Source organism: Vipera ursinii, assembly GCF_947247035.1.
Source record: "Vipera ursinii genome assembly, chromosome: 5".
Taxonomy (NCBI): Eukaryota; Metazoa; Chordata; class Lepidosauria; order Squamata; family Viperidae; genus Vipera; species Vipera ursinii.
The window spans coordinates 69,087,794-69,103,469 of record NC_139518.1 but is presented as its reverse complement, the minus strand read 5'-3'; the positions used below and the strand labels follow the sequence as shown (position 1 = coordinate 69,103,469).

Here is a 15,676-nt window from a genome sequence, read left to right as displayed (position 1 = left end):
AACAAAAAAGCAAACTATCAACCAAAAAGAGCCACATAAAATATACAGAATATATAAATATGAATATGGGGTTATTAATGCTTGGGTGACTTAAAGAGGGTTTGGAAAGCACCGGACATTCATTCATTCATTCATTCATTCATTCATTCATTCATTCATTCATTTATTTATTTATTTATTTATTTATTTATTTATTTATTATTGGGACTTATATGCTGCCCTATCTCCCGAAGGACTCAGGGCGGCTAACAACAATAAAATACAATAATACAGAAGTCAAAAAGAAATTAAATTAATAGAATAAGTTAAAATTAAAGTTAAAAATTAAAAACATTATTAAAATCCCTGTCAGTCCAGGTCAGCCTGATGGAAAAGGAGTGTTCTGAGGCCGTGGCGAAAGGATCGGAGATCCGGGGCCATCCGGAGCTCAAGGGGGAGTTGGTTCCATAGGGCTGGCGCTCCCACAGAGAAGGCCCTCCCCCTGGGGGTCGCCAGCCGACATTGTCTAGCCGACGGCACCCTGAGGAGGCCCTCTCTGTGTGAGCGCACTGGGCGATGGGAAGTCTTTCCCGGCAGCAGATGGTCCTGCAAGTATCCCGGGCCTAAGCCATGTAGGGCTTTAAAGATAAGTACCAGACCCTAGTTTGAGAATGGTCACATTGTGAGTCAGGAAATATATCCTAGGGGGGAAAAACACTGACTGCAGTTTCTTCCCTCTCAGTAAAATATTTTAGATAGATCATTAATTTAGCTACTTATGTTTAGCTGACATCTAAAACACCACTGTGAAAATGTTTAAAATCCAAGCCATTTAACATCAAGCTACCACGTGAATTAAAAAGCATAAGACATTTTACTGGCATGAATTCTAGTTTCACATGAGTTTGACAAGGTCAGAACCACAGGAAGCTTTATTCAGCTCTTCAGAAAAGAGCAATGAATGGTATGAGTCTAGGAAAATGTGACAATGAACAAATGCTCAGAAAAACTTCACCTGTTTGAAGCAAAAATGCTAGTACAGTCAATATAAAATGTTTTTATAAAAAAGTTTTAAGTTTTAGCTCTGGATCATCAAGGCTTCGCATTCAGTAGTATATTTGCTGAATTACTCCTTCCAAGATCAACTTTGCAAACTAAACAGGTAGCAGGAAATTAACAAAGCCAAAACAAATTTTAAAAAGTATTTCAACATATAAGAATCATCAGCCCAAAATACTGCAACGAGTGTTTTATTCAAATATTATATCAGAATTAGATGAAAATATTATTAGGTACATTATTGCCAATAAGACAAAAACAACATTTGCAGTCTCAGGATTAGTGCCTTCTTTGAATGAGAATGCTTCATAAAATATTTTGGTTTACTAAGCATTTAACTTTCTCTGGAGAAGGCTCTAATATTGGAAAGGTCAGAAGGAAAGAATAGGTACACATTTGGGCTTTTTAGAAATACAATGAAAATATGTCAGATTAATCTTAAAATGAACATACCGTACTTAGCAAAAACAGATTTAATCCTAAACTCATACAATCACAGAAAAGTCTATAATGAGTAATACATTTTTTAGGTATAAGTAATCCTTAGGTTACAAAGGCAATTGGAACAGGAAACTCTGTTCCCAGCCATAAAGTGCAACATTACATGATGTCACTTAAAGTGGCAAATCTGGCAGTTCCTGTTGCTGTTCTTAAATGAAGACTGCATAGGTCATTAAGTGAGGAGCTCACATGATCACATCATCAGACTTCCTGTTGGCTTCCCCACTTACTTTGCTCGTGAGAAGTGATAGGAAATGTTGGGAATCTGAATCACATAACTGCAGCTCACTGCAATGTTGTAATCATGAACATAAGAGCCTTGGTGGAGCAGTGGGCTAATGCCTCCTTAAGTAACACCAGCTGCCTGCAATTAGTGCAGGTTCGCATCCCACCAGGCTCAAGGTTGACTCAGCCTTCCATCCTTCCGAGGTAGGTAAAATGAGGACCCAGATTGTTGGGGGCAATAAGCTGACTTTGTAATAATGCCGCTGGGGGGGGGGCGCGAAAGCCCTAATAAGCAGGCATATACATAGAATGAAGGCTATTGCTAAGCACATTAATTTGTGCTTTAAAATTGTAAGCCGCCCTGAGTCTTCGGAGAAGGACGGGATATAAATGGGATTAAAAAACAACAACTGGGCACTGAGCACCCACACTGCAATCACATGACTACAGAGGTCCTGCAATTGCTGAAACTTGAAGGACCTATCGTAAGTCCCTCTCATTCAATGCCATTATAAAGTTTAATGAATGGTCATAACTCTATAACTATACATTATATAATTCAATTTTTTTAAAAAAAATCTTGAATAAGAAGTTGGAATTACTATTTTAAAAAGATTCCACCCCCTCCTGAAAAACCATTACTGGACATTAAATTAAATCCAACATTAAATCATCATCATATCAACCGAATAGTCTTACTTCTTTGACTTCCTCCATATATAGAATCAGCTTTTCCAACATGTAAGCTAAATAAGTAACGCCCTCTTTATCTGCAAATTTGGCAGCATCTCTTGTGAAAGCTGCTAGTTGATGGGAAAATTCAAGTGCATTGCTAGCATTAAGATGGCTCTGGAAAAAAAATCCCAAAAGATAAAATTTGGTTAAAAGTTTAATCCCATTTTTTACATTTTAAAAAATTAACATTTTATTTTCTAGAGATGAAGAACATTATTGATGTATAATTCAAACTTGCAAACAACATTACGGTATATTGTAAAATATTTAAATTGTCTAATAAGAACACTATGTTTTAAATACTTAAAGGTCCAATACTTGTAACTTAAATAATTTTTTTGTCAAGCAACTTTCCCCTGACAGAACCATTTATCAGCACCATGAATACTGATCCAGTGTCAATAATTTAAATGAATATTAAAGATAAGGAATAGTACCATGAAAATCATGTTTGAATCAATGTCACAATCTATTTATGCTTATTTCAAAATAAAATAGTTGAATACAACTAGAGTTATACTATATACAGTGGTGGGATTCAGCCAGTTCGCATCAGTTTGGCCGAACCGGTAGCTATTTTTTTGTTGCCCAGGTCCAGAATGGACTTCCAGAAGCGGCATCCACACAGAGAACCGGTTGCTCAGATATTTGAATGCTACCACTGAGTATATATGTTTGGATAGTTCAGAATCTATTCTTGTTATACAGCTTAAGATAGCAAAGGCTTTCTCTACAGAAACTTGGTAAGAACTGTGTAACATTTACACATACAATAAACTCTGTGCATGACAGTGTGGTTTACCTGACTGAAAGCATGAAGGATTTGAGTTACTTCCTGTGAATAAGGACATTTAGAATAATCTTCTTCGGCCCACCAACCTGTACGGTTACAATTACGCCACGCTTTTAACTCTTCTTTCCCATTCAGAAAGGAAGCTGATCTTAGGGAATGCTGAAAACATGAATGGTAAGCAGTTACACCTGCCACAGTTTTAGGCCACCTGTGAAAAAAATACAAATAAGCTACTTGCAATGTCGTGTGGTTGAACGGAGAGGCGGACACTTGAGCTGGGTAGTATTTCTTTATTGAGTCAGAAATGAAGCTGGAGCAAAGGGGTTACCTGGTGTCTCTTTATACCTGCCCAGGTGAATGGTGACCAATAGATTTAAACCTGGGCTTCCCGCCAGTGCAGGTGGCCAATGGATTTAAACCCTGGCTTCCCACCAGAGCTGACCATGCCCTGGGGCTGTCAACGACTCGCTCTATTCAGGCTTTCCCGCCAAAGCGGTTATAGCCTGGAGCTGTCCAGTCCCCTGCTGTGCTGACATTTCCGTGTATGCTTTAAAGCAGCGTTTCCCAACCTTAGGAACTTGAAGATGTGTGGACTTCAACTCCCAGAATTCTGGGAGTTGAAGTCCACGCATCTTCAAGTTCCTAAGGTTGGGAAACGCTGCTTTAAAGGCATACACTACACCACTGCAATGCTACGCTAATACATTAACATTAGATAAAGTTCCAACTTAAGGCACACTTCCTACAGAATACTGCATATTCCCCTGAACTTATGAGAGGTAAACTAGGAGCAGACAAGTTTTTCCCCCGATCAAAAGCTACAGTATTACAGCTGTTATTTTCTTTAGGGAAACAAATTTGTTTAGGGAAACTTCCAATGATGAGAACAGCTAAAACAAATGGTGGCCAAGGTCAGAATAAAAAATATAGGGAGAGGGAGAGGTATCCATTTTTTGTCTTCTTTCTAGAATTTCTACTTCTTTCTTCAATTGCAACCCTCTAGGTGAGCGTGTTTTTGATGTCTTCATTTCCCTCTTCCTTTCTCCTCACATGAAAAGCTTGTTGTTACTAGAGCATTGAATTTTTTGCTTGCAAAAGACTTCTGAACTTAGCAATGGATTTTTAAAATTAGACCCTAAAGCTGCAGGTTGCCCATCCTTGTAATAAATAATGCAATACATCATCTGTCTTGAACTAGAACCCATAGAGCAATTCCCTTGCCTGCTTTATATTGAATAATGGGTTCTTCTATTTGAAATCATTTTAACTGGTATATTTATCAATTAAAGAGGCTAGATCTTTTGGTCTTAAAACTGGCAAAGCTTACTTCCACACCCACCCTGGCCATACCCACCCGGCCCCCTGAGGGCAACCGCAATGCTGATGAGGCCCTCAATGAAATTGAGTTTGACACCCCTGGTATAGCTGAATATTTATTTTAGTTTCTTTTATAATATGAAGACTTTTTTCTTTAATGAATGTAAGACCAAGTTCTCGAATTTCCCCTCACACATACATAATCAATATTTTACAATGCCACCATGATGATTTTTTTGTCTCATTATCTTCCCCTCTAAAATTCCATATACAGTATAGAAAATTATTATGTCAGGCAAAAGGATAGAACAGAGCCTTCCTCATAATGTATTATGTGCAAAATATGCAGTAACATTCTGTCAACCAAGAAATCTTCTCCACTCCAGTGAAGATATAACTTTAAAACCTGGGTGAGGAGCAAGTCATGTTCATAAGTGGCACTGGCAATCTTTAGGAATTTGTAGAATTTTTTTTTACATTATCAGCATGTATAGGAAAATATCTGATCAATAATTCTATATAATACATTGGCAAAATTGAATTTTATTTTCTAAGCAATACCATACATATGAAACTAATGATCTTATTTTCCATATTTGACAACTACTAAAATAACACATTCTGAAGATAAAAGTCAGTGCATACAAAATTAATCATGGCAAGGATGTTGTAAGTAATTAAAATGCATTATGAAAGAGCATTTCTGATCTACTCCTAGATTGTATGTTACTTGAATTAAAGTGATGAGATGTTGCTTTTCACCCATTTGCTTCACACTCAGAGTCTATGAACAGAGATCCCTTAAATTAGAGGTCTCCAACCTTTCTGGGCTCATGGACCAGAGGGAAGGACAGCAGCTTCAAAATTGGTGCGCACGGGGCCACACACACTAGTGCGGCACTAGCAACCCCATTTGCACATGCAGCATGTGCTAGCACTGTAAGCATGCATGAATGGCCGCACACCCACGGCAGCGGCTAGCACCCCATCTGTGCATGCACCATCTGTGCCTGGGCTATTAGCCTTATTCGCGCATGTGCAAATGGGCCACAGACACCTGCACTACCGTCCCCGTTTGCACCACACACAGGTGCAGATGGGGCCTTGAGGGGGAATGCATGGCCATGTGTGCATGCACCAGCCAGCCATTTCCGCGGCCCACTGGCCAAGAGCCCACGGCCTGCTCCCAGACCGTGGCCCATAGGTTGGGGACCCCTGTCTTAAATCAATGATCAATTATGTGAACTTCAATTCCCAAAATTCACAGCAATGATCATATTGTCTAGAGAATTCTGGGAAAGAGTGCACCATTGGGCTATCCTTGCAAATTGGTGAAAAATCATTTATCTATGCTGAGATTTGAACTGTATAACATTTATTGTCTTGGGATACCTTATGGCACTGCAGTACGTAAGGCTTTTCCTAGACTCCCTTTTGCATTCTGATCCCATCTCGGCATTAAGATGGAAAGAGGTCCCCTGCCTTCAGAGCCATGCAGCACAGGAACTTTTCTTGTGTCACTCCAAACTAAGGAACAGCCTTAATCAGACCAAGTAAGCTGCATTTAAGGAATTGTGTTAGGATTCTGGTATTAATTTTAGTTATGCTGGGACTATAACTCTCTATAATTGTAGCCTGGACTGCCAGCATATTGATGTAATATTTTCCACTCATCTGAAAACTACCAAATTAAAAATTATCTTAGAATCATAAGGCTGTAAGGGGCTGTGGAGATCTTCTAGTCCAGGGGTAGGCAACCTCGGCTCTTTGATGACTCATGGACTTCAACTCCCAGAATTCTGAGCCAGCATAGCTGATGAAGTCCAAGTTGAAGTCGATGAGTCATCAAAGAGCCGAGGTTGCCTACCCCTGTTCTAGTCCAACTCCTTACCCAAGGTAACAATCCTTAACCATCCCTGACAAATGGATGTCCAATCTTTCTTGAAAACCTCCAGCAATTGAGTAGCCACAATTCCAGGAGGCAAGCTCTTCCATTGGTTAATTGCTCTTAATGTCAGAAAATTTCTCCTTAGTTCCAGACAGGATCACTCTTTAACTAGCTTGCACCCATAGCACAAGAATGCTACACAAGACCTCTCAGTACTGATGGTTAATATTTGGAAAAACCAAGACACAGACATTTTTTTTGCTCACTTAAAAGTATCTTACTATGAAAGGAGAAAGAAAACAAACATAACCACGATCGTATAATAATAGCTTTTGTTCACTGAAGCTTGCATTACAAATCCTTGCAGCGAGATTTCAATTACACATACCACCTGGACCTGTCAGCTCAAAAGAGTCAACCTTTTCATTTTATTTAATGCGTCTTTCTTTTTAAAACAAGGTGATTTTTTTCCTCCAGTTTTCTTTTGTGCTTGTAATAGATTGCTTCCAACGTATTTGCCATAATATCAAAAGATCAAAGACATTTTCATGATACATTATTGGCAGGGAAACTCATCCAAAAAGAGAATTTTTTTTCAAAAACACTTCAGGTGCTAATGTTAACTTTAGCTCGAAAGATATTCTCTAGAATTCTGAATTCCTTCATTACTTTGAAATGCCAAAGGAATATACGGACTCAGCATGCTTTTGATGCATGTTTCTAAAATAAATTTGTGCAGAATGTTTGAATGATGATCAGTAATGAAACAAATATGAATCCTTCAGTTTTCTGAGGTAGAGAAAATGAAACAGCAAAAGGCCTCTCACATCTCAGCTGAACATTTATTTAACATTTATTTATTTATTATTTATTTGAGATGACATTTATCAGCCATGGAGTGGAAGGGTGGTTAATGAAAGCTGCAGTCATTACAACTTAGTTTATTTCGTGTATTTTAAAACTGACTCATTAAAGAGCACCTCAGGTTGAGCTTTTCTGTGCCGAGTATAAAAGCAGCCTATCCCTGGGGATAATCGTGTCTTGAACTTTGCAAAGAAAAGCAAAGATTTTCCTCATATGGTTCTTTCACATATATTTAACATAATACCTTTTGGGTGAAATAAGGATATTTTTACTTTGTTTTGGTTTTTTTTTAAGTGGAAAGTGAAAACACTAAGCAAAATACTGCTAAGGACTGAATATCCCACTTAAGGATAATGTAATGGGCATATGATTTCCTTTCCAACCAACTATATTGTACTTGATCCATCCTGAAAATTTTAGTCTAACTCTCCTTAGCCCTTAGTCATAGTTTTAGTCAAGAGTCCTTAATTTTATAAAATGCATGAAAAAAAAAGATGCCATGTTTTCTAAAGCAAATAGAACAGAATATGTGCCTTCAGGAACAACATAACGCTTAGTAGCAAGAAGCTTTACTGTTTTCTCATATGCTAGTAAGTATCCCAGTATGATTTATTTCTAAAAAAAATCACCCAGGAGAATGTAGGGCAGAAATCAGCAAGTTGTAGCCCTCCCAGATTTTTATAGACCTTGGTCAAAGTTTATTTTATTTTTTTATTTATTAAATTTGTTTGTGCCCATCTCACTTTGGGCTGACTCTGGATGGCTTACAACATAAAAAGTTATAAAACCATAAAACATGAGTATTTCTAAAAACAATAGAATAGCATTGCAATCAGAGAAAGATTACAACTACAATTAAAAGATGGGGGGGAGGGAGCGGGATGTGCGGGGGCAGATGAGATCTCCTTTTCATCCATCAATCTCTTCCAGTGTGATACTCCCTAGTTGGGGTCCCAAGACCACTGGCAGAAACAAGTCTTCATGCTCTTATGAAAGGCCATGAGGATGGGAGCAAGTCTCACCTGAGAGGGAGGAGGATGTTCCAAAGGGTAAGACCCATAGCAGAAAAGGCTCTTCTCCTGGACCCACCAGCCAGAATTCCTTGGCCAGGAGGCCCAGAGCATGCCTCTTCTGCTGGCGCATGTATAGTATATATCTGCACAACTTACTACAGTAATAAAGTTGGAAGGGACCTTGGAAGTCACCTCATCCAACCCCATTCAGGCAGGAAACCCTATACCATTTCAGACAAATGTCTCTTTGTTAAAAACTTCCAGTGTTGGAGTATTCACCACTTCTGGAGGCAAGTTATTTCACTGATTAATTGTTCTAACTGTCATGAAGTTTCTCCTTAGTTCTAGGTTGCTTCTCTCTTTGGTTAGTTTCCATCCATTGCTCCTTGTCCTGCCTTCAGGTTCTTTGGATAATAGCTTGACTCCCTCTTCTTTGTGGCAGCCCCTGAGATATTGGAATACTGCTATCATGTCACCCCTCGTCCTTCTCTTTATTAAATTAAACATACCCAATTCCAGCAACAGTTCCTTATGTTTTAGCCTCCAGTCCCCCAATCATCTTTGTTGCTCTTCTCTGTACTCTTTCAAGAGTCTCAACATCTGTTTTACATCGTGGTGACCAAAACTGGATGCAGTATTCCAAGTGTGGCCTTACCAAGGCATTGTAAAGTAGTATTAACACTTCACGTGATCTTGATTCTATCCCTCTGTTAATGCAGCCTAGCACTGTGTTGGCTTTTTTGGCAGCTGCAGCACACTGCTGGCTCATATTGAAGTGATTGTCCACTAGGACTCTGAGATCCCTGTCACAGTTACTACTATTGAGCAAGGTACCACCCATACTATACCTGTGCATTTGGTTTTTCTTGCCTAAATGTAGAACCTTACTTTTTTCACAATTGAGTTTAATTTTGTTAGATAGCGCCCAATGTTCACGTTTGTCAAGATCCTTCTGTATCTTAAGCCTATCTTCTGGAGTGTTGGCTATTCCTGCTAGCTTGGTGTCATCTGCAAATTTGATGAGTTCCCCATCTATCCCCTCTTCCAAATCGTTGATGAAGATGTTGAAGAGCCCTGGGCCCAGAACAGAACCCTGGGGCACCCCACTACACACTTATTCATTTATTTATTTATTTATTCATTCATTCATTCATTCATTCATTCATTCATTCATTCATTCATTCATTCATTCATTTATTTATTCCCTCCATGTAGATGCAGTTCCATTGAGGACCACATGCTGAGCATGGCCAGTCAGCCAGCTATGAATCCATCTGGTGGTGATGCTGTCTAACCCACATTTTTCTATCTTATCAAGTAGAAGGGTATGGTCTACTTTATCAAATGCCTTACTGAACTCCAAGTAAATTATATCACCAGCATTCCTCTGGTCCACTAATTTTCTCACTTGATCAAAGAATGCAATGATTTGTCTGGCATGATCTGTTTTTGACAAACCCATGTTGGCTTTTGGTAATGACTTTGTTTGCCTCTAGGTGTTTGCAGATTCGTTGCTTGATTATCTTTTCCAGAATCTTCCCAAGTATTGAGGTCAGGGTGATAGGTCTGTAGTTTCCTGGATACATTTTTTCCCTTTTTTGAAGATGGGAACTACATCAGCTTTTTTCCAGTCCTCTGGTAGTTCCCCAGTGCTCCGGGATCTTTGAAAGATATAGTTCAGTGGTTCTATTAACTTAAGGGCCAGACATTCTAGGTCTTGTCTTTTGCAATCACACTCTCAATATCACACGAGTACATTAAATTACAAATTTAATTTTGGGGTTGTAGGCGTGTGTTGGGGACTGTGGGCATGATGAGCTTTGTGGGTTGTTTAGAATTTAAGGGATAGCGTATCAAGATACTCCTTGTATATTTTTCTCTTTTTATTCAGCAAACAGAGTAACAAAAGCATTTAGATTTTATTCCACTATTCAGTTTTATAACCACTATTCAGGCATTTTAAAATGAGTTCTTCCTCTACTAGGAAAACAATATTTTCTACTCTTAATAAAGTTGATTTTGTTATGTATATATTCTGAGTGTTTGGCACAGTCCTCCACTTCTAAGAATATTCCTCTGGCTTCTCCTCAAACTAGAAATTTTCACTGCCCAACTCTGACTAGCTCTATGTTGTTTTGCTTGCCAGTATGCTTCCAACTCTGTGCATAAAATGTCCTCCTATCTATAAGCCTATAAGCGATATTTATATGACTAATATTGGTATCAGCAGCTATTAAATATGATAAATCTTTGCTTCATAAAGCTCAAAATTTTGTTCCATGACTTAACATACTGTATGTCTCAACAGCTCTTTAAAATGGCCTGGCTTCAAAAAAAACTAATTCAAGCCCACTCAAAGTCTTGATTATAATTGATGGGTTTTACATACAGCGAAGCACTATAAATTATGTCATATTGGTTTTTTTTTGTTTTTTTCAGATTCATAAGTGATTACATGGTTGTGAAGCTTTTATTTGAAATACTCAAACCAACATTTCTTATATGCAACAGATCCTTTTAGGTACAGAAAATAGTTTGATTTATGTGCTTCATATTTGGAAAAAAACTGTACATATTAGAATTAGCTTCTGTTCCTAAGGCACTGAAAAAGGTAAGAATATAACTTTCTTAAAATAGTTCTAAAGCAAAATTAAAGGCATGTGTAATGTGTGTCTAAAAATAAAAGTAGATTTTGAAAGATTCACGAAAAATGTTATTTGAGAAAAAACATTTTCTTTATCCAGGGACGAAGGATTATAGGTAAAGAGGTATCATGAAGTCTCCTTCAGAATTCACAGTGGTTTCATGCTTAATTCAAATAGAAAAACACTTACTAACTAATCATTTTGTCTTTTGGAATAATATATCAGCTGGACTGGTACTCTGCAATGAGCCAAAGTTGATTTCGCTTTTAAATAAAAGATGAATAACTCACAATAAGCCATGGTTTAAAAAGTCCAAAGGTGGGTTTACACAGGTTAAACTAGCAACCAGCCAACCATAGTTTGTTTTGATGTGCAAATGCAGAGAAATTATTATTTTTGCTTGTTCCACTGTATAACTGCTATTTGTAACTATAAAGCTTTCAAAACTAACATGACCCAAGAAACAAATACAGCATAATCTGGTTTTACTTGACTAGTTACTAATCCAAATGCTCAGTCTGAAAAACTTTTCTGTTCAGGAAAGGCAATCTGTAGTTTTCACAAGAAAAAAGAAAATTATTGTAATCTGATAACTGAAATATTTTTTTAAAAAAGAAAATCTTACCTGAAGTCTCCTTTATTGTTAATTATTCTCTCAGCAGGACAATAAGGTGCAGCAGTTTCTAATACAACAATTTCCACCTGCTTAGAAATGCTTCCGTAGGAATTGCTAACCATGCACTCCCACATTCCAGTTGCATCAATATCAATACTGGACAAAATAAGTTCACTGCAAAGAAATAATTTTTTTTAAAAAAAAACTAACTTAAAGTCACATAATGATGAAAACTTGTATACAGATTAATTTGCAGTGTCTCCTGGAAAGCCAAATACTTGATATTGGGTAATAGTGTCATTATAAGAAAGCTACTTATGAATAGCTATATTACTATGCTGGAAACTTCAGGCATGCAAAAGACAAACTGCAGTATAGATCTATTGTGAAACCTGCCACCTCTTAAAATTTAAAAAATTAATAATAATCTTATAAAAATTTAGATTTTCAAATGATCACAATTCTCAAATTAAGACACCAAGTTCAGGATAAATCTGTTTAGTTCCCACTGAAGTCCATGAGTTTCAACTAACTATAGTAATGCATAAAAATAATCCATATAGTTTTAGAAAAAAATAGTGGTTTTGGAACATAAAATAAAAGTTTACTTAATAGCCTTCTGGACATTTTATTTTATTTAAAATAATAATTTATATGCCAGTCAGCTCACTATTGAAAGCCACTCTGGGTGGTTATTTTTTCCCCAGCTATCTTATATTATAGGTCATTCTATGAATGTAAAACATTTACTTCTTTGGGATCTTGTTGTCATTTCTCCTGAGATTCAGTCTCCAAAGATGCAAAATGCATTCAACTTTGAAATGAGCACTCAGCATCACTCCCAGAACAACATCCCTAACAGGATTCTTAACTCTGGACTGAGATTCATAATTGTGAGTTTCCTCTCCCAGCCCATCTCCCAAATCTGTCCCAAAATTCACCCCCCCCTCTAACATTCAAGAAATAGTCATGGTTCTTTAAGAATCAGTGTCAACATTCAGAAGGAGTAGGACTCCTATGACACTACAACACTACTATGAGAAAAGGATGTTCTGTGCTATCCAAGGTCCTGAAAGTTCCTGGCCTTTTGAAGATCAAGATCTTGCAGGATACTGCATTGTGACTTATGAGTATCTGAGTCATAACTACACATCCTCTGGTCTTAAAACAGCCCCAAGCATGAAAATCCAAGCTAAAATATATATAAATATTTTACTAATATGAAAGTGAAAAATCAAATAGCAGTACTTTATGCCATGTTTTCTTTTAGATTAAATAATATCTCTGTGAACCAGTGCGTATTATTTTGGATTCTTAGAATAAACCTCCTAGGAATTTGTGATAAAATATTCTTTGGTTAAAATGATCCTGGTAGATACATAGTATCTTTATGAGCATTCCATTCAATGATATTTTCAGTTATGAGTTTAAATAAAGCGTAAAATTTATTCTTTTTTGTTCCAGCCATGATCTTACAAGGATGAAAAACCCCAAGTGTATTTTTATAATTTCATTTTGACCTCTATTTTCTTCTGAGTGATATACTAGAATATTTAATCCTTACAAGCATTGCTAGAGCCCAACATACAGGATAAATACAGCACAGCTACATTCTATAAGTAGCTGTAGGTTTGTATGAGATTCAGGGCTGAACTTTGTGGCACCCCACACAATGCTTCATTCCAGTTTGATGAGTAATCAAGGATCAGTACTTGAGAATGAGTTTTGAGTCAGCTATGTTAATGTTCACACTATCCAGCTACTCAACATAATACAGAGCATTTTATTAAATGTTTTGCTAAAATCAAAATATATCCGGCCTACAGCATTCCCATAATTGGCAAAGGATATTACCAGTCAAAAAATAGCCTCGAAAAATATTTTTGACAAATCCATGATGACTTCAAGTAATTATCACATTGTTCATTCTCCAGAATCTTCCCAGCTATCACAGTTAGATTGATTGGTTGTAATTCCCTGCGCTATTCACTTCCCCTTTTTGAAAATAAATATTATATACGTACTCTGCCAATTGTCTGACATTTCATTCAAGCCGCCAGGATGAGTCAGGCACAATGGGTAAACAATTAGCCAATCCATTAATTTTATTTATTTATTTTGCTACTCTAGGATACAGCTCATCTGGCCCTGTAAACCTAGTTAAAATAAACAGGTGTTCTGTTTGTTTGTTTGTTTGTTTGTTTGTATAAACCCTAGACTTCAACCCTGCCCATTCATTCTTGTTACAGTTGCCCTGGTAGAACATGTAAATTCTTCTTCTACAAGATTGAGTCAAGGCTGCTCTGCCTTTTCTATCACCATATTGTCATCTTCATACAGCATACCAGCAGTTGGTTTGTTTACTTCTTTATCCATTTAGTTCAGATAGCTTCCCACTTGACATGTGAGTCAGGGCTGTATAGACAATTTAATAGAACAAAACCTAAAATATAATAAAAGACGCTGCATCAGAGGCCCAGTGGTAGATTCAAGGTGGATTTACAAAGTCTCCTGACTCAGTAACTGGGGGACAGCCAGATATTTAAGAGCTTTTCAGAAAGCAAGCAGGATCAAGTCATCTGGATGGGGAGGGGGAATGTTATTCCATAGTGACAACACAACAGGCACAAGAGAGGATCCTTTCTGTGCCGCTTCCTGCATAGCAATGATTCAAGTTTCTCTTTATTTCTCCCTCCTGTAACTCAGTGCCAGATTCTTTCATAGGTGGGCACATTGCTGAGAAAAGGCCCCTCCCTTAGGGCTCATTAATGCACACTAAGCCAGCTCTTTCATCCATGATAAGAACCTATTATAAGCTAACCTGGCACAAATGAGGCACAGCCTAAACCCAGGGCCATACCAGAACGGAGCCCAGAGGTTGGAAGGTGCCCCTTCTCTGCATCAAACCAACTTGTCAAAATCCTCTAATCTCTCCCTAGGTCCAAATATCCTATTCAACTTTCAAATGTTAAACTGCCACTCCCAGACCAGCTAGCTTGTCAGAATCCTTTATCTGCATCTTCTTCTGCAATCAGTGGTAATCTTAGCATGCCAGATTTTCATCACCATACATGTCACAACATACATCCTGACCTATCAGGGAATTCACACAGCCCTCTCCATACCAACTTTGGCCTGGGGTGATCTAAGGAGGACAACATTGCCACCATTGTTTGACACCAAGGGAGTAAGCCACAGTTGCACCCCCCCCCCCCGTCTGGAAAGAACTTCTACAATTTTTCTAAACTACAGATCGAAAGTCCTAGTCTTCTCAGAACCTAGATTCCTGATGCTGCAGACAGACACAATGTAAAAGGCCCTGCTAGCAATTGGAACAGACAATCCAATGACCACTTTCCTGCAATCCCAATGACACGACGTGTGGAAACTAAGATAGCCACCACTTATGGATTCTATAGAACCTGCAGGATTCTGGCTAACCTTCAACTCAGCTGTCAATCTGACCCTGTTCCTGTTGCTTCTATTCCTAGTACTTGCCGCCCGCCCCCCTAGCAATCCAGCATCTGAAGCCAGTAATGGCTCACTGCCATTACCAACACTCAGCAGTCAATAGCAGATGCCTTTTCCACAACTGAACAAGCACGCAGTGCCACCAGCCAGCAAATTAGGGCCTAGCAGCTGATTGGCAGCATCTCCAGTCAAACACACATCACTGCTCATTGCTGTCGCTGCAGATGCACAGCTGATCTGCAGGTCCAGATCAGTCTCTGACATCTTCTCCAGTTCTTTGATATATTTTTTTCGGTGTATCAGTTGCATCACTGAGCTGGGTTTCCAGTGAGCCAACCAATCACCATCTGCAGAGCCTCTACCACTACCAACGTTTTAAATAACTGTTGATAGTTCCAGTGGCAGTAAAAGACCCTGTGCTCTTTCCATAGCCATTATCTTATCCAGAGATTATTTTTCCATCCGTTTCCTTTTTTCATTTTTTTAATGATTATTAATCTTATTGAATGTTCTTACCGAGTAAAAATACTTTTAAAGAAGGAAAAGAAAAGTGAACTAAAGTGTTAAGTA

At 38.0% G+C, this 15,676-nt stretch overlaps 1 protein-coding gene across 1 annotated transcript in view; it reads right to left on the bottom strand.

Annotated features, from left to right (window-relative positions):
• Positions 1-15,676, bottom strand: part of ADGRA1 (adhesion G protein-coupled receptor A1) — a gene marked incomplete at both ends in the record, with an annotated part of 473,204 nt that overhangs the window by 222,913 nt on the left and 234,615 nt on the right. The window contains 3 exons of the mRNA XM_083363639.1: positions 2,464-2,613; positions 3,302-3,500; positions 11,645-11,809. Of these exons, the coding sequence (XP_083219765.1) occupies positions 2,464-2,613; positions 3,302-3,500; positions 11,645-11,809 (514 nt within the window). The remainder of the gene's footprint in view (positions 1-2,463; positions 2,614-3,301; positions 3,501-11,644; positions 11,810-15,676) is intronic.